Source organism: Peromyscus maniculatus, chromosome 1 (assembly GCF_049852395.1).
Source record: "Peromyscus maniculatus bairdii isolate BWxNUB_F1_BW_parent chromosome 1, HU_Pman_BW_mat_3.1, whole genome shotgun sequence".
NCBI classification, from domain to species: domain Eukaryota; kingdom Metazoa; phylum Chordata; class Mammalia; order Rodentia; family Cricetidae; genus Peromyscus; species Peromyscus maniculatus.
Genome location: NC_134852.1, coordinates 28,198,611 through 28,221,495, shown reverse-complemented (window position 1 = coordinate 28,221,495; position 22,885 = coordinate 28,198,611). Strand labels below are relative to the sequence as shown.

Below are 22,885 nucleotides of genomic sequence, written 5' to 3'. Positions count from 1 at the left end.
ATGTTCTAGTCCTCAGAGAAGAGGTTACTGCATCAGATCAGCATACACAGGGAATACAGAAGTGGACAGAAGATCCTCTGCATGTATATTATAATTATTAACCGAGTATCTGTATGAGATTCCTGCCTCTGAGAACAAGTGGGTCTCTGACTATTGTGTCTGCTCCTGAGATTCTTTTGCCACTGTTAGATTGCAGGGTCCAACATCAATATGATAGTTTTTGTTTCATCTTATATTTTGTTTTGTCATGTTTTACAGTTTTTTTCTTAGAGGCCTGTTCTTCTCTAATGAGAGAAAGAAAGGGAGTGTATCCCCATGGTAGAAGATGTGGGGATGAACTGGGAAGTGTTGGGAGAGGGGAAAATATAAACAATATATATTGTGTGAGAAAATAATCTATTTGAATAAAAAGAAAAAGTTCATTTTCACAGTGAATAATGAGATTAACAACCTTTAATTAAATTAACTTTAATTTTCAAAGAGTAACATTATTAACATTAGAAGTGTTTTTTGAGAACTTGCTGTCTATTTTTCAGACTACTAAAATTTCCATGACTACACAATAGTCATGGTTGTAATTGTATAGCAACTTACATGAAACAGACAAATACATAGTTGCCCAGAACCTACAGGGATGGAAGCATAAAGAAACGCAAAATTTATTCCATAAATAACTTGTAAGGCTGAATCACTAAAGAAAGTTGACAAAAGTGAACAATTTTTAATGATGAAAACAAACTGGGGGTAGAAGAGATGCCAGTGTATTAGCAGCACACATGCAAATCCACTTCCAACTCAGTATTCACTGTGGACATTGACAGCTTTTCCTTCAAGGCCAGGATCAAGACAAGGATGCTGCAGTAGCCACTTTTCTTCAATACTCTCTTAGACATCCTAGACAGAACAATCATGCAGCACAAATAAATAAAAGTTGGCCAATTAATTGGCTGTAAAATAGACCCACAGTTGACATGAACTTAGTTTTAGAAAATGCTAAAGATTCTACAGGAGATTCTGGAACTAGTGAACAAACACAACCACATGAGCTCAAATAATGTAAACTAATGTTTCACAGAAATCATTAGATGTCCTGTTTGTCACATGCATAAAAAAGCTAAGTAACAAAGGAGACTCAAGCAGGACCCATATATCTCCCTGGGAAGAAGAATTAGAAAAAATTTTGCAGATGGAATAGGGGCAGGTGGGGATGAGAAGATGAGGAGACAGTTGGGGTAAGTGGGGGTCGAAGGAGGGAGTACTTGCGGTAATGACTGGAATGGTGGGGCAGTTTCAAAGCAATGTGGAAACACACTACAGTGCAATCTCCCTGGAATCTACAAGAATGGCCCTAAAAAAGACTACTAATAGTGAGGGATAGGTAGCCTGAAACAGCCATCTTCTACAACCACAGAAGACTTCTAGAAGTGGGATTGGGACACCAATCCAGCCACAAAACATTTCACCTACAATTTGTCCTTCCTGAAATATGTACTGTAGTAATGTTAAAACAGAACTTGTGGAATTGGCCAACCAATAACTGTTCCAAAATAAGTCCCATGCCATGGGAGAGACCACATACATGGTACTGCCTGGATGGCCATGAACCAGAGGCTTGACAGCACTGAAATTCAGGATGGAAACAAACATGACTGAAAAAAACATTTCAATGAAATGATTATTAATGATATTCACTTATAGTAGTAGATCCGTGTCTAGCCTTATTGCAAGCAGAGAAGTATTATCCACATCATATGGGAACAAATGCAGAGACATACAGCCAAACACTTGGCAGAGCCAGTGGAATCAAACAGAATAGGCAAAGGATGGATTGTAGTAGCCAAAGGGTCAAGGACACCATGAAAACATGGCACACAGAAACAATTAAGCATACCTTACAGAGGATCAAGAGACTGAATTGATGATTGCAGACCCTTTATGGGTTTGAGCTAGGACCTCAGCATATAAGTTATTGTAATATAGATGGGTATTCTTCTGGAACTCCTAACATTAGAAATGATGAACATCTATGATGCTGTTGCCTGGACTTTGAACACTTTTTCTTCCTATTGAGTTACTTCTCCTAGCTATTATATGAGGGATTGTGGCAAGTTTAATGTAACTTGCAGTGACATGTTCTATTCACATCACTGGTAGGCCTGTTAACTTTTTGAAGGGAAAGAGAAGATCTAGGATAGAGGGGAAGTTGGGTTGAAAAAGAGTGGAGGGATGGGAAACTGTGGTCAAATGTAATATATGAAAGGAGAATAAAAAGGAAAGAAATACATATTAGTAAGGAAACTCTCATATGCAAGGTCCCACTATGAATCAGGATGATCAAATCCTTACATGAAGGATTTTACATCTGTGCATCAAACAAACTGTGGATCAAAGCTATTTAGTAACCAGCTATGTCCACAGTGAAACATGGGCAGACCCTTCTCCTGTCACTCTTCCTCACTTCACCTAGATGAATAATGTGCAGCAGCATTGGGCCTAGATTAATTAGTTAGACACTGAATGTATTTGAGCATATGAGAGGATAATTTTCTCTATGCAAACAATGCATCATTTTCACAGCAGACTCAAATAATCCAAAACTTCATGCACTCTTGAAATTAGTTCCCATAAATTCTGAGGGATCACTATATATTTGAACCATAATCTAAGCTCTTAAGGCCTTTAATTTTGTTTACCATATGGATGTCGTTATTTTCCTTTTAAGACAACTTCACTTTAAATCTTGGCCTTTCTTTGTACACACATCTATCCCAGGGTTATAGGCATGAGTCACCATGCTGCCTGTACCTGATTAGTAGGTAATCATTTTCACCACATATCTTTTCTCCATTTTTAACCCCATTGATATAGAAATACTAGCATTCTACGGAGGAAGAAAGGTCACTCACTCATCATGGCCAGGAGACTGGGAGACTGGTCTTCAAACTGAATTGGTTGGAGACTTCACACTTATACTCTCCAGCATCCTCATTCTCAACAGGGTCTATTCTGAGTCCACACTTTGTGGGGGACAGAGTCATCCTCTCAGTGAGCTTCAGATTCTTGTTATTGAAGATCCAACGGATAGAGACATCAGTATCAGGTGAAATGCAGGTGAAGATCACAGATCTACGTCCTGCAACTGTGGTATCAGAGATTTGCACAAAGGGCTGTGACACATACTCTGTGAAGAAACAGATGAGGGTACCAAATGACAGGAGTCTGGAGAGTTCAACTAGGCCACCTTTACTTCATAATTTACAAAGCTTCCCAGAGGGAGGATTCAGAGCTGTGTCTATAGACATATCTTGTACTTTGGATCTCCCTCCCATGAATTGTTTTACCATAATTCAGGTACTGTTTCCTGTGTCTCAGTTTGCCATGTCCATGTAAGCTTAGTTATGAGCAATGGTCTGACCTTGGGATGGGGAGCTGCTCACATCAGTAGCATCTGTTATTCACCTGCAGAAAAGAATTCCCTAGGTTGGACACCATGAGTTGTAGGAGGAATCTGGAGTATCTGCCTCCTCTGGATCTTTAATTGGTGCCTTGACCTTCCTATGAAGTCTCAATCCCATCAGAACAATAGGCTAATGGGCCAGACACCCATCCACTGAGCCTCAAGTGAAAGAGAGGCACAGTTGACCTACTAAAGTACACTTGTGTTGGCAGTACACACCTGATTCTACACTCTATGGGACAGTCAGTCCCATGATTTTGTCAGTAAAGCCTTGTTCCCAGTTAGCTCTCACAGGAAATCTAAACAAACAGCAAATAAAAGCTCCACAATGTCACCTTGAGTCAAGTCAGGGGAAAGTTTTTCAGACAGAGATTTCTGGTGATCTCTGTGAGGACCTTATGGTTTAATCAGCCAGGGACTGCCTGACTCCCACTGAGTCCTTCTGCAGATACATGCATGGTGAGAGCTCCAAGTGTCTAGGCTGCAGCTGACACCCTGTGGCTGAGTTAATCCAGCACATTTCCTCCATTTTGCAGGTAAATATATGTGAGTGATTAAGATCTATTACAATTTGTCTTCCACATGTGTTTCCTGCAGTAGGAGCCCAAACTACATTGAGGTACACAATGCAGTTGGGGAGAGAGCAGGAACAGCCAAAACCTGACAGTTTAGTGTATGAAGTAGGATAACCCACACCCAGCAGTTGAAGACCATAGGGAGTTACTTACTCTTTATATAAAATTCCATATATGCTTTTTCAATTTTGGAGTCTTTCTTTGAAACTTCTAGTGTGTATATTCCTGCATCTTTCTCAGTGACATCCTGGATTATCAGAGATCCATTATTGAACACCATCCCTCTTGTTCTGTGTGCAGGCTCCCAGGAGGTGGAATTCATGGCTCTATTGTATTCAACAATTTTAAGAACCTCAGTCCCATACGTTGATTTGTGCCAAGAAAAGGATTGCATATCTTCTGGAAGGTTATGAACTTGTAAATGTATGTCTTCTCCTTCAGCAGCATATTGAGGCTCCAGTTGGATCACAAGTTGGGAGGAAGTGAGAGGGTTACAGAATAGAGAAAGTGGAGCTGGGAGGAAAAAGAAAAAAAGGCATCACAATGGGGATCATTGTGGTTGATGAAAAGATGGTGACCTCCATCCTGAGCAGATGGATTTGTCACTCAGCCTAGAGGTGCAGGTGTGTGTGTGTGTGTGTGTGTGTGTGTGTGTGTGTGTGTGTGTGTATCCCACTTAATGAGGGGCAGAAATATTACCTCTTCCTTTCCAACAGTGCCCCTGAAGGTTTTATCTCCTCTTCATGGAACTGTCTGCTTGGGAGTGAGTCTACATGGCTGCTCCCTCACTGCTCTCAGTCAGACACTGTTCACATTCATGCACACTGGGGTTTGAGACGATGCCTCCCCTGAACTTAACAGGCCTGGAACTTTCACTTTCTGTTTTTTTTCTTCATTTTGCTTTAAGGCAACACTCAACCCCTGAGTTCTACCAGATGCACATGCTGCTCTGTCAAGTACCCCTTGGTTCTGGGAGCAGTCTGACCTTCAAGGCAAGCACAGATATTTAAAAGGCTTGGGTATTAGGCTGGCTATTTTTATGTAAACTTGACACAGGCTACACTCATTTTTCAAGACAAGGCCTCACTTGATAATGCCACCACCAGATTGTCTTCTGGGCAAAACTATACTGCAATTTTAAAATTGTAATTGATGGAAAAGGATTCAGACCAATGTAGGAATGTCTATCACTAGGCTAGGAGTCCTTGGTGATATAAGTGAGCTGTCTAAGCAAGCATGAAGAGCAATCAATAGGAATCATTTCTCAATGGTCTTTGAACCAGTTCCTGAATTTTATTTATGACACTCTCAAACTGGGGCTATTAAATACCATGATTTGACATGGATGTTTAAAACCATCATTCTTTATTAGCTTAAAGAGTATGTAAGAGCATAGCACTAGAAAAAATCTTCCATGCATCACTTTAGCCCAGCCTTGGAAAGATGACAGGATTCCAGCCTCCCTGTTCTAGAGCTTCAAAATCCTGGGCTGGCTCTGACATTTTAGGCTGAGTTACTTGCCATCAAGGTCTTCCTTGATGCAGGTGGTGTCAGAAGATGGAAACTCAACTATGGTCATTTGTCTCTACCAGTGTGTTCTGCACTAAGTGCTCAAACCTCCCCATGTGGACACTGGGCAGAGGGAAGGGAGGCTAGGGCAGCCATGACAGCCCTGTGTGTCTAAGTCCCACCCAGCACTGAACAATCACAGAGAATCACTTACTATCCACCTGGACTTGTACTTCTGCTTCTTCACTTCTCATGTCTGTTCTCAGAATTCTTAGAGTGTATACCCCACGAGTGTTCTGAGTGACACGATGAAGCAGCAGGGATCCATCACTGTACAAGGTCTCTCTACTACCATATGCAGGCCCCCACACAGTTGATTTCTTATCTAGCATATGTCGGGCAACCACAAGGCTCTTGAACACAGCCATTCGTTTGAACCAGACAAAGCCTACTATATTCTCCGGGGGATTTTGAACAAGGAGAAGAACACTTTTCCTTTCAGGAACAATGGGTGGCACTGATTCAATGCTCAACTGGCCAGAGGTAGGAAGTCGCCCACACTTCCAAAGGAAAGCTAGAAGAGAAGAGAGAGATCCATCTAAATTAGGACTTTGGTATTTGACTAAGATGAGGCCCTGTGTCCTGAGCAGCTGTGCCCATTGTTCAGCCTAGGATTGTGGGTTCAGTATCTCTCTGTCCTACTTTGTGAGGGTCTGCATATGACCTTAATATTCTCAGTATCCCCACACTTGTTATTTCCACTGTATGACTCTCTTTAGTTGTCAACATTGCCCTGACTTACTGCCATCAGATCCCTGTTCACATTTGCAGTGGATTGGTGTTGGGGTTGATTCCTACCTGACCTCTTCCCCGATGGACCCTGTGTCTTCACTCTGATTTCATTGTTATTCTATTCCTTTTGGGGTTTCAGCCAATGCCTGAATCCTCCTTCTAACTTTCTTTACTTTGAGTCCACTCAAATGGGCACATTGTAAGAACAATGAGTTGTTTTGTATTTTTTTAAATATGATGGCTAGAAAATCTCGAATATATATGTGGAGACTGACTGCAAGAATGATGTCCCAGAACCCTGTATGCCCATGGACTTATTTAAGAGACTCATAGATTTAGGGATACAGTTTTGGCTCATTCTCTTTGTTTTGATTTTTTAAACTTGCTTACTGTAGCTGTAGTTTCACTGGTCCCCCACCCCCACCCCAGCTCCCAAGGCCCCATGGTCCTGCAGCTGCTCAGACCCAAATGAACACACAGAGGCTTATATTAATTATAAACTGTATGGCCGACTGACTCCAGCTTCTCACTAGCTACGTCTTACATCTTAAATTAACCCATTTCTATAAATCTATTTTTTGTCACATGGCTTGTGGCTTACTAGTATCTTTACATCTTGTTTCTCATGGGGGCAGCTGGTAGTGTCTCCTCCATTCTGCCTTTCTCCTTCATACTCTCTAGTTTGAATGTCCCACCTATACTTCATGCCTGGAGACTGGCCAAACAGCATTTTTTCAACCAGTCAGAGTAACATATTCATAGCATACAGAGTGACATCACCCATCAGCTTGCCTATTATACTTGTGTGTGAGTAGTGTCCTTAATCTGTACTAAATGTTCAAATCACAACACGGGACACCATGCATGAGGGAGTTAGGCACAGACCACTCTCTTGTATTTGTCCAGTAAAATGAACATCACCAAGCTCACAGAGCTCATAATGAATCACTTACCATGCACATGGAGGTAAATGGATGTTGTTGAAATGATTTTTCTGTGTCTATTAAAAGTTTGTAGGGTATAGGGTCCTGTGTCCTTCTGGGTAACCTTTTGGAACAGCAGGGATCCATTGCGATACACTGTCTCTCTACCACTGTGCACAGGCCCTGGCCCACGTGAATTGTTGTCCAATGTATACCATGCAATTCCTTGTGTCATATTTATTTGCCCTTTGAACCAAGCAAAGGCGATAATATTCTTTGGAAGATCACGCACAATGAAAAGGACGTTTTCTCCTTCAACCACTTCAGGTGGCAGTGATTCAATGGTCACATGGGCAGTGGTGGACAGGTGCCAGAAGGTTAACAGGGAGGCTGTAAGGTAATTGAGAAAAACCACTTATATTAAATGGCTGTGATCATCACTCAGCTTAGGTGTGTGAGTAGGAGTGTGCCCACCCTCCTTGGCAGACATGAGCATCAAGACTTTCATTGTCTCAGAGTGTCTAAGTGTGTGCTAACTCTCTTAAAAATTTTCTGCTCAGATGTCTGCCTCATTTCCCCCCTCAGAGTCCCATATCCCTCCTCACATAGAGTATATTGTGTGAGGAGCAATGCATCTCTGAACTCCTCTGAAGTCCTCACTTTCTGATTTTTTTCTCTGTTCCCTTTTTGGTTTGAGTCAACCCATGCCTTCAGATTTTAGGTTTACTGACATCAGTGCCAGTAAGTCAAGGAAATTTTGATTGTTTTTTTTTTGGTTTTGGTTTTGGTTTTACTTTTTTTAAAGACAGGGTTTCTCTGTACAGTCTGAGTTGTCCTGGAAGGCACGCTGTAGACCAGGCTGGCCTTGAATTCACAGAGATAACCTACATCTGCCTCCTACCTGCTGGGATGAAAGGCTTAAGCCTCGATCTCCCACTCAGAACAAGGAATTTGTGAAGACAAGATTAGTCTGAAAGTTTTGGAAGGTTCAGATTCTGAAAAAGTCTCAGACACAAGTGGATAAAGGAAAAAAGGAAGGAAGGAACAAAGGAAGGAAGGAAAGAAGGAAGGAAGTAAGAATGGAAAGAAGAATGGAAGAAAGGAGGAATGTGTCTACATGTATTTTTCTTCATAGTTCCTAGGATTGGAGCTTACAATAATAATTATATTCAGTGGTAGAATACATTTTAGATTAACTTATGTAAATATATGTGAGTATTTGTGAAGGCTGCTATCTTTTTGTGCACATATGAAGATGTATTCTACAAATCTGTGTAGGACCACATGTGTCTGGGTGTTCATGTGTGGGTACATGCCAGAGAACCTATGTGGAAGGTAGAGTAGAGCCTGCAGATGTCTGTTTTCTTCATCTACTTTGTGGGATCTGAGGATTGGTTTCAGGTTGTCATATCTTCACATACTGAGAAATCTCACTAGCCCTCCCCAATTTGATTTCTATTTGGAGAGTCATGCTGCCTTGGATGGGAACAGCATTCTTGAGCCAATGTAACTTACTGTGAATATGGAGTGTTTGAGCCTTTTCTCTTACCATCATTACCTGCTGTCCTCTGAGAGCTTCAAGCTGCTGAGTTTCTGTCCCATACTTTACCTAGTCTTCATAACTAAAAAGAGAAACTTTGAGTCTCCTCTCAAGGTCTTGCTCCCTTTAGGAGATACAAGCTTGCCTCTGAGTTCCCCCCCCCCATCATAGAGTCAGAGAGTAGGAGTACTTACCAGTGAGCAGAAGGCCATGCAATGGGGTACACCCCTTCCAGAGAAGCACAGAAGTCTCCTCCATCAATCTTCTCACTTACTGTCCTCCCTCTGGGGAAAAGAGCCTCGGCTCCAACACAGAACTCAGCCTCTGCTGTTCTTCCTTCTTCTTCTCACACAGCAGCACTTCCCAGAATCCAATGGGTAATGAGAGATGGGGTTTGAGTCCAAGGCACTGCTCAGTCACTTCCACTCTCAGTGCTGTCCTGCATCCCTCTCAACCTCAACCCTTCTTTATGTTTCTCCTCCAAGCAACACATTGAGCAACAAGGCTGATAAGCATCCCCATGCCCTCAGAGAACAACAGCTCATCCTATGGATGACATCTGCCTCATCCTGGCCTTGAGACTGTCAGCACCAAAGAAGGAGCCCCTGTCCTATCTATATGTCCTTGTGACACAGAGACACTGCTGAATACTGTATCTACCCTGTGTTCTTAATGCTCTCAGAAGGTGGTATTTACTTAAACCTTGCAGGAAGATGACAGAAATGTGTCTGAGTGCTGGAAAGGTATCAGCTGAGTGATGACAAGGGATGAAGATCAATCCTTTATCACTAATATCACAAGTAAAATTAATGATCCAGGAGAGAGGCCCAGGAACAGTTGTGTGAGGAGTTCCATGTGCTCAGAGTTGGAGAAGAGGTGACCTGTGGGTTCTTGAAAGGACTGTTGGCTTGATCTTCCTATAGAGGGCTTCAAGGCAACAGTCTAGCATTATGTGCTGGGTATGCACATGTCCTCTCTTATCATCCTGGGTCACCTTTTCTCTTTCCTAGAAGATTCCCCCATGTTAAATGTATCTTACCCTCTAAGAGATGCCAGAAGAAAAGAGAACTTCTTGGTCCCTCTGCAGAAAGTTGTTCTCAGAAAAAGGAAGGAGTCAGTAGGTCAAAGTAGGGTCTATGGAGGGAGCTCAAGGTTAGGAGGGACAGAGATGAAAAGCATCCTGCTAGATCAAGGGATCAGCAAAACAATTTTTGGATCATTATATATGCAACCTGCCATTTCAGTGATTCCCTTGAAAATACTGGGAGAACCTCAATCTCATGTCTAGGGCTATAGCAAGCATGGTCAAGAAACTAAATGTGAACTTCCTTGGTATGTACAGCATAGGCATGATGCAGGGCCTATCCTCATCATTGTGCTCTTCAGCACTCCTAATTCCTTCTACTGTAGGATAGATCTAGACAGGATTCAAAATTTGTCCTGGAAAGCATTGGACTAAAGGCGGAAGTATTGTGAATACAGAGGAAGGGCATTCTCAGGAGGAGCCTTGTGTTCAAGAAACTTCAGAGGAGATTCCTATTACATTTATCTTTAGATTAAAAGATAGGACACAGCTTGGCATGTTGGTGAATGCCTTTAATTCACCAACACTCAGAAGGCACAGGCAGTTGGATCTGTTTGATCTGTGCTAGCCTCGTCTATATAGCAAGTTCCAGGACAGCTGGGATTATACAGAGAAATCCTGTCTGATAAAAAAGGGAGATGAGACTAATGCAGAAGACTGCACATGAACTTTCTGGCCAATCATTGCTGTGTAAATCTTATCCTGTCTTTGACAAGTTAGTGCTGAGGGGATTTGCTCTTGAGTACAAATCACATTGATTTAAATAGATATGTCTTCACTATACACTCTTCTGTTTCTTCCTCTTGCTGTGATAAAAACCAACCCTGAAAAAGAGCATTTTAGGGGAAAGAGTAGAGTCCATTTCCCTACTGGGGCTGTGTTATGTTGTATCTCTGAAGGAAGTGAAGGTAGGAAAACTTAAGGTCTTCTGACTCATTGTCAGGCTCACACTCTGGCGCATGCTTACCTAATTTCTTATACAACCAAAGACCATCTACATGGAAATGATGCTGCCCATAGTGTTCTGGGCAGTTAAGACAATCTTTCTCAGTTAAGACAATCACTCACAGAAATGCAGCCGGACCCGACTTGGTTGTTCTGTGCTAGCCTGGTCTATATAGCAAGTTCCAATTGAGACTCTGTTTTCTTTGTTGCTGTCATTATTTATTTATTTTTGCATCCTGACCACAGTTTCTCTTTTTGCCTCTCCACCCAGTCCCTCTTCACACTTCCCCCTTTCCCATGATCCATCTGTCTGTTTTTATGCCAATACAATACTTTTTTTTTTTACCATGACTCTGTAGCAAAGCTTGAAGTCAGGAGTGGTGATACCTCCAGAAGTTCCTTTATTATACAGGATTTTTAAAAAAGATATCTTGTCCTTTTGTATTTCCATAAGAAGTTGAGTATTGTTCTTTTAAAGTTTGTAAAGAATTGTTAGAATTTTGATGGGAATTGCATTGAATCTGTAGATTGCTTTTGGTAAGATGGACATTTTCACTATGTTAATCCTACTGATCCATGAGCATGGGAGATCTTTCCATCTTCTGATATATTCTCCAAATTCTTTCTTCAAAGTCTTAAAGTTCTTTTCATAAAAGTCTTTCACTTTCTTGGTATCTTAGTTAGGGTTTCTCTATTGTGAAGAGAAATCATAACCATGAGCTCTCATATATGATAATTTATTTAATTGGGGTGGATCACTTATAGTTTGAGTTTCAGTTCATTATCATCATGGTGGAGAGCATGGCAGTATGCAAATAGATATGGGACTTGAGACCTCACAGAGTATCCTACATCTTCCAGACAACAGTTAATTGTCTATTTGTCATGAAAGTAAAGCTAGAGCAGAAGAGACCCCAAAGCCTTCCCCCAGAGTGACACACTTTCTTCAGCAAGACACCTCCTTACACTGTCACTCCTTTTGTGGGCCATTTTATTTCAAACCACCACACATGTTAAGAGTTAAAATAGTATGTTTTCTATTATTTGTGCATACTGTGAAGGGTGTTGTAGGCCTGATTTTTTCTCATCTGTAATATTATTTGTAAAAAAAACAGAGCTACTGAATTTTTTACTTAACTTTGTCACCAGCCACTTCACTTAAGTTTATCAGCTCTAGGATTTCCCTGGTAGAAACAGTTTTTTTCTTTGGGGCACGGTTATGTATACAATCATGTCATCTGCAAATAGTGATACTCTGAGTTCTTCCTTTCCTGTTCATATCATTTTGATCTGCATAAGTTGACTTACTCCTCTGGCTAAAATTTCAAAGTCTCTCTTCAGTCTATATGGCAAGGGTGGACAGCCTTGACTTGTCCTGATTTTAGTGGTATTGCTTTGATTTTTTCTACATTTAATTTTATGTTGGCTATTGATTGACTGCATATTTTCTTTATTTTTTTATATATGTTCCTGTATCCCTGATATCTTCAAGACATTTATCATGTAGAGTTGTTGGATTTGTTTCAAAGTCTTTGACAGCATTGAATGAGATAATCATGTGGATTTTTTTTCTTTCACATTGTTTATATGGTAGGTCACATTGACAGATTTTAATATGTTGAATTATCCTATTTTCTCTGGGATGAATCCCACTAGAATATGGTGCATGATCTTTTTAATGTGTCCTTGGATACAGTTTGTGAATTTTAATTGATTATTTTTATATCTAAGTTCCTGAAGGAAACTGGTAAGTAATTTTCTTTCTTTGTTGAGGCTTTGTGTGGTTTGAGTATCAGAATGACTGTGGCCTAATAAAAAGAATTTGGAAATGTTTCCTCTGTTTCTACTTTGTGGAACATTATGAAGAGTATTGAAATTATCTCTTGTTTTGAAAGCCTGTAGAATTTTGTGCTAAAACAATCTTCCTTGTTGTCTTTGCTTGGGAACTTTTAATGGTTGTTTCTATTCCTTGGGGGTTACAAGTCCATGTAGATTGTTCATATGATCTTGATTTACCTTTGGTAAGTGGCATCTATTGAAAAAAATATTTCTTTTATATTTTCTAACTTCATGGAAAACAGGTTTTTTAATTATGACTAAATAATTAGATTTCTTCAGTGTCTGTTGTTATGTCTCCCAATTTCATTTCTGATTTTGTTAATTTGGATATTCTCTCTATGCCTTTTAGTTAGTTGGGATGAGGATTTGTTTCTCTTGTTTTTCTCAAAGAATCAACACTTGGTGCTGTGGTATTCTAACTGTACTGAAATGTGATTTTGATTGTATGTTAATAAATAAAGTTGCCCGGGGGTCAGAGCTATTAGAGCCATAGCAAGAGTGTGGCAGTGGTGGCACATGCCTTTAATCCCAGTACTTGGTAGAAGAGCTAGGTAGATCTCTGTGTGTTCAGGGATACAGCCAACATTGGAGACATATGCCTTTAAGACCTGGGGGGCTATACATACAGACAGTGACGAGGCAGTCACGTGTTTGGGTTTACAACCAATGAGAAGGCAGAACAAAAGACTATAAAAAGACTTACACACAGGAAATAACTCTCTTTTGGAGAGCTAGGACCACGGCAGGAGGAAGAGTGAGATTTTAGCTCTGAGCTCTGACCTCTCAGCTATCTCTTTTACATTGGTTCTGTGCTTCTTATTCAATAAGACAGTTGGTTACATCTACATTTGGTGCCCAACATGACAAGAATCCATTAAAAACCACTTGGCTTGGTGGGAAGTTTGGTTTCCCACAAGGGCGGCTGGCTACCTAGCCTGGGCAACTGGCTTCCTAGCCTGGGCCCAGGTCTGCTTGGCCTCAGGCCGGACTAACTGAGAGCTGCTTGCTTAAAGCCTGCTTGCTTAAAGCTGGTGCTACAAACAATTTATTCTGCCCTGCCGAATAAAGCCCCTGCTTATAAAGCCAACGCACATGGTCAGAGCTTAATAAAGCCAGAGCCAAGCCTTGACTCGGCTCAAGAGGGAACACATGGCTGGATTTAAGCTTTAGCCAGCTACGCTTTCTTGCATGCTTTCTCTCTCTCTCTCTCTCTCTCTCTCTCTCTCTCTCTCTCTCTCTCTCTCTCTCTGGATTTACACCTCGGACACTAGGTGGCTGTTTTGAAATTTCCTCAGATTCCAACTGTTCTACACAGATTTGGTAAGTCATAACATATCAGATATTTTAAAGGAAACTATTTAAAAGTGAAATTTTTTCCACATTAAAAAAAATGGGATTTATGTGTACATTTGAAGAAAATTGGGTTTTGTTAGAAATTTTAGGCAGTCTGACAATGGAACAACTATATGAGAAGATTAGTATTGGTGGAATTATGCAGTTTATCACTATGCTTATCCTCATTTTAATATTTAAAAAAGATAGTCAATTTAAGTGCCGGGATAACAGCTTTAGAAAAACTTGTTAAACATGTAAAAATTCAGACAGAAGAAATCAACAGTGAAGTTGTTTCAAGTTTGGATCATCAGGTTACAGAAAGAAAGCCTGTTTTCACACAATAACACTTAATTTATCCTGTAACCATACAACAGTTGCCTGATCAAATGACTACACAAAATATTTTGGCTCCAATTGAAATATTGGATTTAAAAAGGTTTAAGGAGGCAATAGTATCTTATGGCATGCATTCCCCATATGTAAAGCAAGTGTTAAACTCTTGGTCAACATATAATAGGATTATACCACAGGACTGGTGGGAACTGGCACAAGCTGTTCTTGAACCCAGCCAGAGGCTTCAATTTCTAACTTTGTTCAAGGATGAGGCTAAAAACAGAAAAGCAATGGAGGGATAAAGGAACACAAGTTTACCAAGATCAGCTTATTGGAGAAGGCCAATATACTTCAGTACAAACACAATGTTTATATGATGTCCAAACCCTAATTTTATGTTGAACGGCAGGCTTGAATGCATGGGACAGAGTTTAGGAACAAGGAAGAAAATCTGAGTCATTTACAAAGGTTATGCAAGGCCCAAAAGAATCTTTTACAGATTTTTTTTTTACAAAGACTGGCTTCAGCAGGAAGGAGAATAGTCTCGGATTCAGAAGCTAGTAAGGCAATAATTGAATCTTTGGCCTTTGAGAATGCGAATGCAGCATGCAAAAGCATAATCAGGCCATTAAAGGCCAGATCTGCACCTTTGGAAGATTTTATTAGAGACACAGTTAATGTTGAGGCTCATGAGCATGATGATATGTGGGTAGGAGAAGCAATTTCAAAAGGTTGGAGGAATGTTAGATGTTTTGGATGTGGAAAGCAAGGACATTTGAAAAAGGACTGTAAACAGGTCATTCCTAGAAACAATGTTTCTTCAAGGAACAATGGCAACAGAATGCCCTTTCCTTCTGGAGTATGCAGAAGGTATGGTAAGGGAAAACAACAGACCAACAAAAGTAGATCAATAAAGGACAGACAGGGTAATCCTTTGCCTCAGTCTCCAGGAAACTCACAGAGGGGCCTCATGCAAGCCCCCATAGCAAATCCAGTTCAAACCTTTCCTGCAGCTATAGAGGAAACCCCTGCTCAGAGAGATTAAATAACCAAATGCCTATTGGAATAAATCATGCTGGTCAGGATGATGAAACAGAGAGAATAGGAAATTCAGGAGAAAACATAAAGAAAAATTTTTGGCAAACTTCTATTAATGAACAAAGACCAAAACTAACAATAAAAATAAATGGTGTTTTGTTGTCTGGTCTGGTAGACACAGGTGCGGACGTTACCATAATTGCACCAGAATTTTGGCATCCAACTTGGCCTCTTCAGGAGGTAAACGTTCAACTGTTAGGATTTGGGACATTATCTCAGGTGAAACAGAGTGCAAGATGACTCAAATGTAGAGGTCCAGAAGGACAGAGAGGAAAATTAAAACCATATGTGTCTAACATAGCTCTGAACCTGTGGGGTCGAGACTTGTTGCAACAATGGAATACTCAGGATCCCTCCAACCTCAGAAACAAATTATAAACTACCACATGTTTCTGAGAGAAATATTAGAAGATATTGTTCTAATGAGTGGTCACCAGCCATCCATATTATACAAGAACAGGGCACAACTGATGATCTTCCAAAGACACCAACAGCTCTACCTTTAAAATGGTTAACAGACAAGCCTATATGGGTCCAGCAATGGCCTTTAACAACAGAGAAACTCTAGGCTTTAGAAGAGCTGGTAGAAGAACAGTTAAATGCTCAGCATATTGAAGAATCAACCAGCCCTTGGAATTATCCTGTATTTGTTATTAAAAAGAAATCTGCTAAATGGAGAATGGTAACAGACCTTAGAGCAATTAACAAAGTAATTCAACCAATGGACTCTCTACAATCTGGGATGTCTTTGCCTACTCTGTTACCAAAAGGATGGCCTCTCATAATTATTGATTTAAAAGACTGTTTCTTTTCAATACCCTTACAAGAAAAGGACAGAGAAAGATTTGCTTTTACATTGCCTACTTATAATAATTCTCAACCAGTTAAAAGATTTCAATGGAGGGTCCTCCCTCAGGGAATGTTGAATAGCCCAACTCTGTGCCAATATTTTGTACAACAGTCATTGGAAGTGATACGTAAAAAATTTCCTAAATTTATAATTTATAATTATATGGATGATATTTTACTAGCTGACTCAAATGCAGATACTTTAGAAAGAATGTTTGAAGAAGTAATGAAAATTTTGCCTTGCTGGGGATTACAAATTGCTCCAGAAAAGATACAAAGAGGAGATTCTGTTAATTATTTAGGATATAAAATAGAACGACAAAAAATTAGACCCCAAAAGATGCAAATTAGGAGAGATAGACTACAGACTCAATTAGCAGGAATAGACCCAGCAGAAATTGTTGTACCATTAACTATGGAGGACATTGAAAAATTATGGACAGAAAGTGAACCTTGGCAAAGAGCTTGCAGTAATTTTTTGGGAGAAATTAACAGCAAATATCCCAAAAGCGATAGAATTGATATTATAAAGAGAGCTGATTGGATCTTGCCTCTAATTGTACGGCAAAAACCCATATCTGGAGTTTGTACATTTTATACAGATGCCAACAAACAAGGAAAGGCAGGTTACAAATCAGAAAATTTAAGTAAAGTGGTTCAAAGTCCATATAATTCAGTTCAAAACTCAGAATTGTATGCTATTCAGTTGGTATTAATGGATTTTTCAGAACCTCTTAATATAGTAACTGAATCTCAGTATGCTGAAAGAGTGGTATTACATATTGAGACTGCAGAATTTATCCCTGATGCTTCAGAATTAACTTCACTATTTATTCAATTACAAGATACAATCAGGAAAAGGAGTCATCCTTTATATATAACTCACATTTGATCCCATACTGGTCTGCCAGGCCCTCTAGCACAAGGCAATGATGAGATTGATAAATTATTGATAGGAAATGTGCTGGAGGCCTCAGAATTTCATAAAAATAGTAAAGGTTTTCATGTCAATAGTAAAGGTTTAAAAAAGGAGTTTTCCATAACCTGGCAACAAGCCAAAGAAATATTAAAGAAGTGTCCTACTTCTTCCTTCTACAATCAAACACCATTATCATCAGGATGTAACCCAAAGGTTATAGGGTATTCAGAGGAATGGGATCTAGAAGCTGGACTTGTTTCCCTTTGCAGAATTTGGAAAATTGAAATATATACACCATACCATCGATACTAATTCAGGATTTCAATGGGCAACTGCTTTGAGTTCTGAAAAATCTGATTCTGTAATCACTCATTTGCTAGAAGTTATGGCCATCATGGGTATACCTGCTCAAATCAAAACTGACAATGCTCCATCATATGTCTCTGTTAAAATGAAACAGTTTTTTGCTTATTATAATATAAAGCATATTACAGGTATACCACATAATCCTACAGGTCAAGCAGTTATAGAAAGATCAAACAGAACTCTAAAGGATATGCTAAATAAACAGAAATGGGTAACAAAAAACCCCAGAAATAGACTGCATAATGCTCTTCTAACTTTGAATTTTCTCAGTGCCAATGAGAGAGGAACAACAGCTGCAGAGAGACATTGGATAAGAAAAAAAACTACAGAATTAAATCAGCCTATATACTTTAAGTATGTGCTGACCTCAGAATGGAAACCAGGGTATGTATTACTTTGGGGACGAGGTTTTGCTTTTGTTTCTACAGGAGAAGATAAGCTGTGGGTACCATCAAAATTGATAAAGGTTCGATTTGAACAAGAGAGACCTCTTAATTAGAGGAGGTGATAGTTCATCAACCAGCATGAACATCCAATTTAAACTAACTTGTACCAGTAACACATGCCTTTTCATTTAATCAGATAATAACTTGCCAAAAAGAAACATCCCCAAAAATTAGTCTTGGGGAAAGGTTTTTGTTTTTGTCTTTTAGGAGAATGAAGGTTAAGGAATCTGAAGAACACTGGACAAATGAGACAACTGAAGAAATGGGACAAATCATCTATCCCAGGAAACAGAGTGAAATAGCGTATAGGTATATATTATCTAAGAAAATTTTATGTCTTCCTAAATGTTTGTTTCTGCTTTTCTCTAAAGATTTAACACTATTCGTATTCTAATAGTCCCAGTGCTCAGAGCAATTTTGAGATGATTAGCTGAGATGATGCAGTCTCAAAGACTACTTGAATAAGGACTTGAGATAAACCCTGAACTTTGGCATTATACACAGACTGGATAATGAAGGATATAGTTACCTTTCATAGAATTTGACAAGTAACCTAAAATTTTTCTTTCCAGATAATGATAACTTCACCTATACCCAGCAGGAAGCAATTTTAAGAATACGATGCCCACATTCCCAAAGAGGTGGTGTGGGGCGTGTGGTTTTTTGGTCTTTTTAATGGGTTTTGGGTCTGGGATAATTTTCATTGTTTAGGGGGGTTGGTTACAAGTTGTTGTCAAGGGTTAGGAAAAAGGCTAAGCAAAGGAGATTAGATTTAAGGTTCTTGTTAAAAAAACAAAGAAAGAAAAAGACAATTACTAGTTTTAAATACTTTACATTGGATTGGATTGCTTTATATTGTATACAAATTTGAAATTGATATTGTTAGAAAATGCTATATGTATATTTCTAATTGTATTCATACCATTCATTTAACAATGTAATGCAATCTTCTGATCCTTGAATGTTATTATTACCAACTATTAGGATATAAAGAAATGAAAGTTAGTAGTTAGACATTACAATAAAACTTGTAGTCATATTATATATGTTTTAAAAATTGAACAGAGATGTTTTAGACAGGTCATCTTCAAACCCTTCAGAGATCTACAGAATATGGCATTTAAAATGTTTTAATAACTTAGAAAATTTTTCTTTTGTGAGACATGTCGGCTCCTGGCAGTACCAATCTACTTCAGAGAAAATATGGGCATTGAAGAAACTGCATATGGAGTTAACTTTCATTATGGCAAAAGTTTTTTCACTGGACAACAAAGTATCCTCGAATCAACAGGACAAAATGGACAGACAGAACATGAAACAAAGGACTACTGATTCTTGCCAAAACAAGTGTTGTTATGGCTTTATCAAAAGGCATCTTCTGAGGCCAGGACAATATAGCCCCATCCCTGAAGTGGCCTTTGAAATCTGGAAAAGGTACAGTGCCCTTTTCTTCGAAGGCAGCTTAACAGGCAGAGGGTTGATGGCTTCTGTTGTGCAATGGAACAACAGCTGAAAGCTCACACCTCTCGATAGTAGACTGGCATTGAATAGACGGATGTAGAGAAGAAGGAGATGCTGAGATGAAGCCATATATACACAGCCAAGAAGAATGAACAGCTGAATTCAAAAACCATCAGCAATTTCCACAATTTAAAATCCTGAATCATGACATGATGCTAGTAGAATTCAGGTGTTTCTGGTACATGGACTGCTCACCCAATGTGAGGTTGAACTGTTAACCTTATGCACATCCTACTTCACAAATGAGTCTTTCAGATACACTAAGCCTATAGGCTGAAGATGATGCCTCAACACTGCGGAGAAACCTCAGGTGACTGTCCAGGCAGCTGGCTGTTTCTGTTAACTCACAAATTTTTTGGAAGTTGCTTGCATGTATTTCCTGTTTTTATTTTTGTTAGCTAATATTCTTTTCTTCTTGGATCTCTGAGGGAGTTGAAGATTTGTTAGTTATAGTTGAAGATTAGTTAGTTATAGTTGAAAATTAATTAGGATAGAAAGTGAATTAGACACATCTTGGATTTACCAAAATAGGATAGATAATGGAATTATTTTCTCTGATCTGTCCAATACAAATGGACTAGACATTGTTTAGGTATTTATTACTTGTATATATTGTATATAGTTATTATACTTTTGTATATAGTTTTTCTTAAGTTAGTTATAAACTTTTGCTTTTATTCTTTTTATTAAAATAGAAAAGGGGAAATGTGGTGGTATTCTAATTGTACTGAAATGTGATTTTGATTGTATGTTAATAAATTAAGTTGCCTGGGGCTCAGAGCTATTAGAGCCATAGAAAGAGCATGGCACTGGTGGCACACGCCTTTAATCCCATAGATCTCTGTGTGTTCAGGGATATAGCCAGCATTGGAGACATATGCCTTTAAGACCTGGGGGGCTGTACATACAGACAGTGACAAGGCAGTCACGTGTTTGGGTTTACAACCAATGAGAAGGCAGAACAAAAGACTATGAAAAGACTTACACACAGGAAATAGCTCTCTTTTGGAGAGCTAGGACCACCGCAGGTGGAAGGGTGAGATTTTACCTCTGAGCTTTGATCTCTCGGCTTTCTCTTTTACATTGGTTCTGTGTTTCTTATTTAATAAAATGGTTGGTTACATGTACAGCTTGGTTTCATTAATTTGTTTTATTATTCTTGATGCTTTTATTTTATTGATTTAGCCCACAGTTTGATTATTTTTTGCTGTGCTCTATTCCTCCAGAGTGTGTTTTCTTCTTTTTGTTCTAGCGTTTTCCCATAGGCTACCAAGTCACTAGTATGAGAGTTCTCTGATTTCTTTTTTTTTTACTTACAGATTTTTTATTAAGAAATATTTTACATATCAACCAAAGGTTCCTTCTCTTCCCTCCTCTCACCTCACCAACCTCCCCCCAACACACTCTCCATTACCTATTACAAGTAGTAAGACTTCCCCTGGGGATCCAACAGAGCCTAGTCCATTCATTAAAGGCAGATCCAAGCCCCTCCCTCTGCCTCAAGGCTGTGCAAGGTGTCCCACGTCATATAGTGGGCTCCAAAAATCCAGTTCATGCACCAGTGATGCATCCTGATCCTGCTGCGAGGAGGCCCGTTAAGTAAGTCAAGCTACACAACTGTGTGATTTAAGCTTTAGTAAATTAGGTACATTGTGTTCTGACACACATGTACATGCTTTATAGCCTACCATCTTCAACCTCCATGGAGTTAGAATTGTCCCTTGTAATAGTGGCCTTAGATAGCAGTGCTGTGCATAAAGGAGAGAAGATGGCCTGTTGTGGGACCTAGGACCCTTACATAGGCCTCTTTCAACAAGTATTTGACTTTCAAACATCCACCCCAATCCTTGTCCTCATAGAAACAGGCAGAAGATGAATCACAGGCTCAGAGATTGTGGGTCTCTTGTGCTGTATGGGAGAAGCAATCTTTGTTATATGTGTCCTGAGCTGCAGAACTTGATAATACAGACCTGGGATCTTGAGTCAGATGCTCATTTTCACTTGCGGACCTCACTGACCCACTGGCTGCCTTGTACCACAGAGTGCTGTGGTCCCTCTAGCTGACTGCTGCCCACTGCAGAGCCTGGGGCAGTGCCCTCCAAGGCAATGATGTCCTACGAATAGCACAGAACAGAACTTCCTATTCAGCTTCTGTGAGAAGCACCCACACACTGTGCTCAGGACTTGTGTGTACAACAATTTCACACAGGACACCAGGAGTGGGCCTGTCTTTCACCTAAATTAACAGACTGGATCATAACTTGGGCCAGTTTTCCCAGGTACTTGATGATGACTGACATAGGGACAGATCCCTGATTTCAGAGGATGAATCAGAGAATGATCTAGGAGAGGTAAGATTTGGATCAAAAGTGAGCTTGAATCAGAACCATTGTCTTGGCCTGCAATGCTCTGTCTTGCATAGTTAAGGGACATAGCAAGATATTTGCTGTTTACTTTCTTCAATCCTTCCTTTTTTCTTCCTTCCTTCTATCTTTTCTTTCTCTCTTACTTTTTTCTCTTTCTTATTTCTTACTTTCTTTCCTTCTTTCTTCATTTTCATGTATATAGATTTGTTTACTGCATGTTAATCTGTGAATCACAAGTATACCTGGTGCCCATAGAAGCCAAAATAGGGTACTGGATGGATGCCCTGAAATTTGAATTACAGGTTGGTTTTGACAACATATATGTGCTGAAAACAGAGCTTGGGTACTTTATATGAGCAATCAGAGTTCTTAACCATTGAGCCATTTCTCTAGAACTCCAGGGTGGATGTTTTCAGAGGCAGATCTGACTGGTAGAGGGTAGAGAGCAAGAACTTGCTGGAACTGTGGCTGGAAGTGCCAGATGTGTCTGGCAGATATGGACCACAAATTTAGGACTCTAACTTTCTCCATATGAGACCATTGTTATGACACCAAGGATTACGGCTGAAAGCATTACTTCTCTAAAAAGTACAGTGAGGTATGCTAAAGACAGATGTTATGTTGTTTGAAATAAGTATACTACTGACCAGAGTGAGACCTGTGTGAGATGTGTGATCTAAGGGAAAGGTGAAATCAAAGCCATCTCTTTTCCTTTCTGGTGTAATGACAGTGGCATGACAGAGAATCATTGATTTTCTGTTTAGTAGGTGGGCTTGGAAGTCCTGAAATTCTGTAAGAACTCTCAAGAGGCAGGTAGCTTGGATCTAAAGTCATATCGAACTGTCCATTCACTTTCACTTCCTTATAAATGAATTTCTAAATGATCTTATTAAATAAAGACAAACCCAGGAACCAGGTATTGGGGCGAACGCTGAAAGATCAGAAAGACAGTCCAAGCCACAGCTAACCTCACCTTGCTAACTTCTCA

General features: G+C 39.6%; 2 protein-coding genes across 3 annotated transcripts in view; both read right to left on the bottom strand.

Moving 5' to 3' along the window:
• Positions 1–22,885, bottom strand: part of LOC143272904 (pregnancy-specific glycoprotein 22-like) — a 196,679-nt gene that overhangs the window by 58,304 nt on the left and 115,490 nt on the right. The window lies entirely within an intron of this gene.
• LOC143272877 (pregnancy-specific glycoprotein 22-like) overlaps positions 453–22,885 on the bottom strand; it is a 49,777-nt gene continuing 27,344 nt past the window's right edge. The window contains exons 1-6 of one of the 2 annotated variants that reach the window (XM_076569657.1): positions 8,991–9,261; positions 7,287–7,646; positions 5,756–6,115; positions 4,186–4,545; positions 2,907–3,181; positions 453–894 (exon numbers count right to left, since the gene is read on the bottom strand). In XM_076569657.1, the coding sequence (XP_076425772.1) occupies positions 2,910–3,181; positions 4,186–4,545; positions 5,756–6,115; positions 7,287–7,646; positions 8,991–9,054 (1,416 nt within the window). In that variant the 5' untranslated portion in view covers positions 9,055–9,261 and the 3' untranslated portion in view covers positions 453–894; positions 2,907–2,909. Of the gene's footprint in view, positions 895–2,906; positions 3,182–4,185; positions 4,546–5,755; positions 6,116–7,286; positions 7,647–8,990; positions 9,262–22,885 lie in introns of those variants that run through there. The other variant, XM_076569700.1, reaches the window with a different exon arrangement.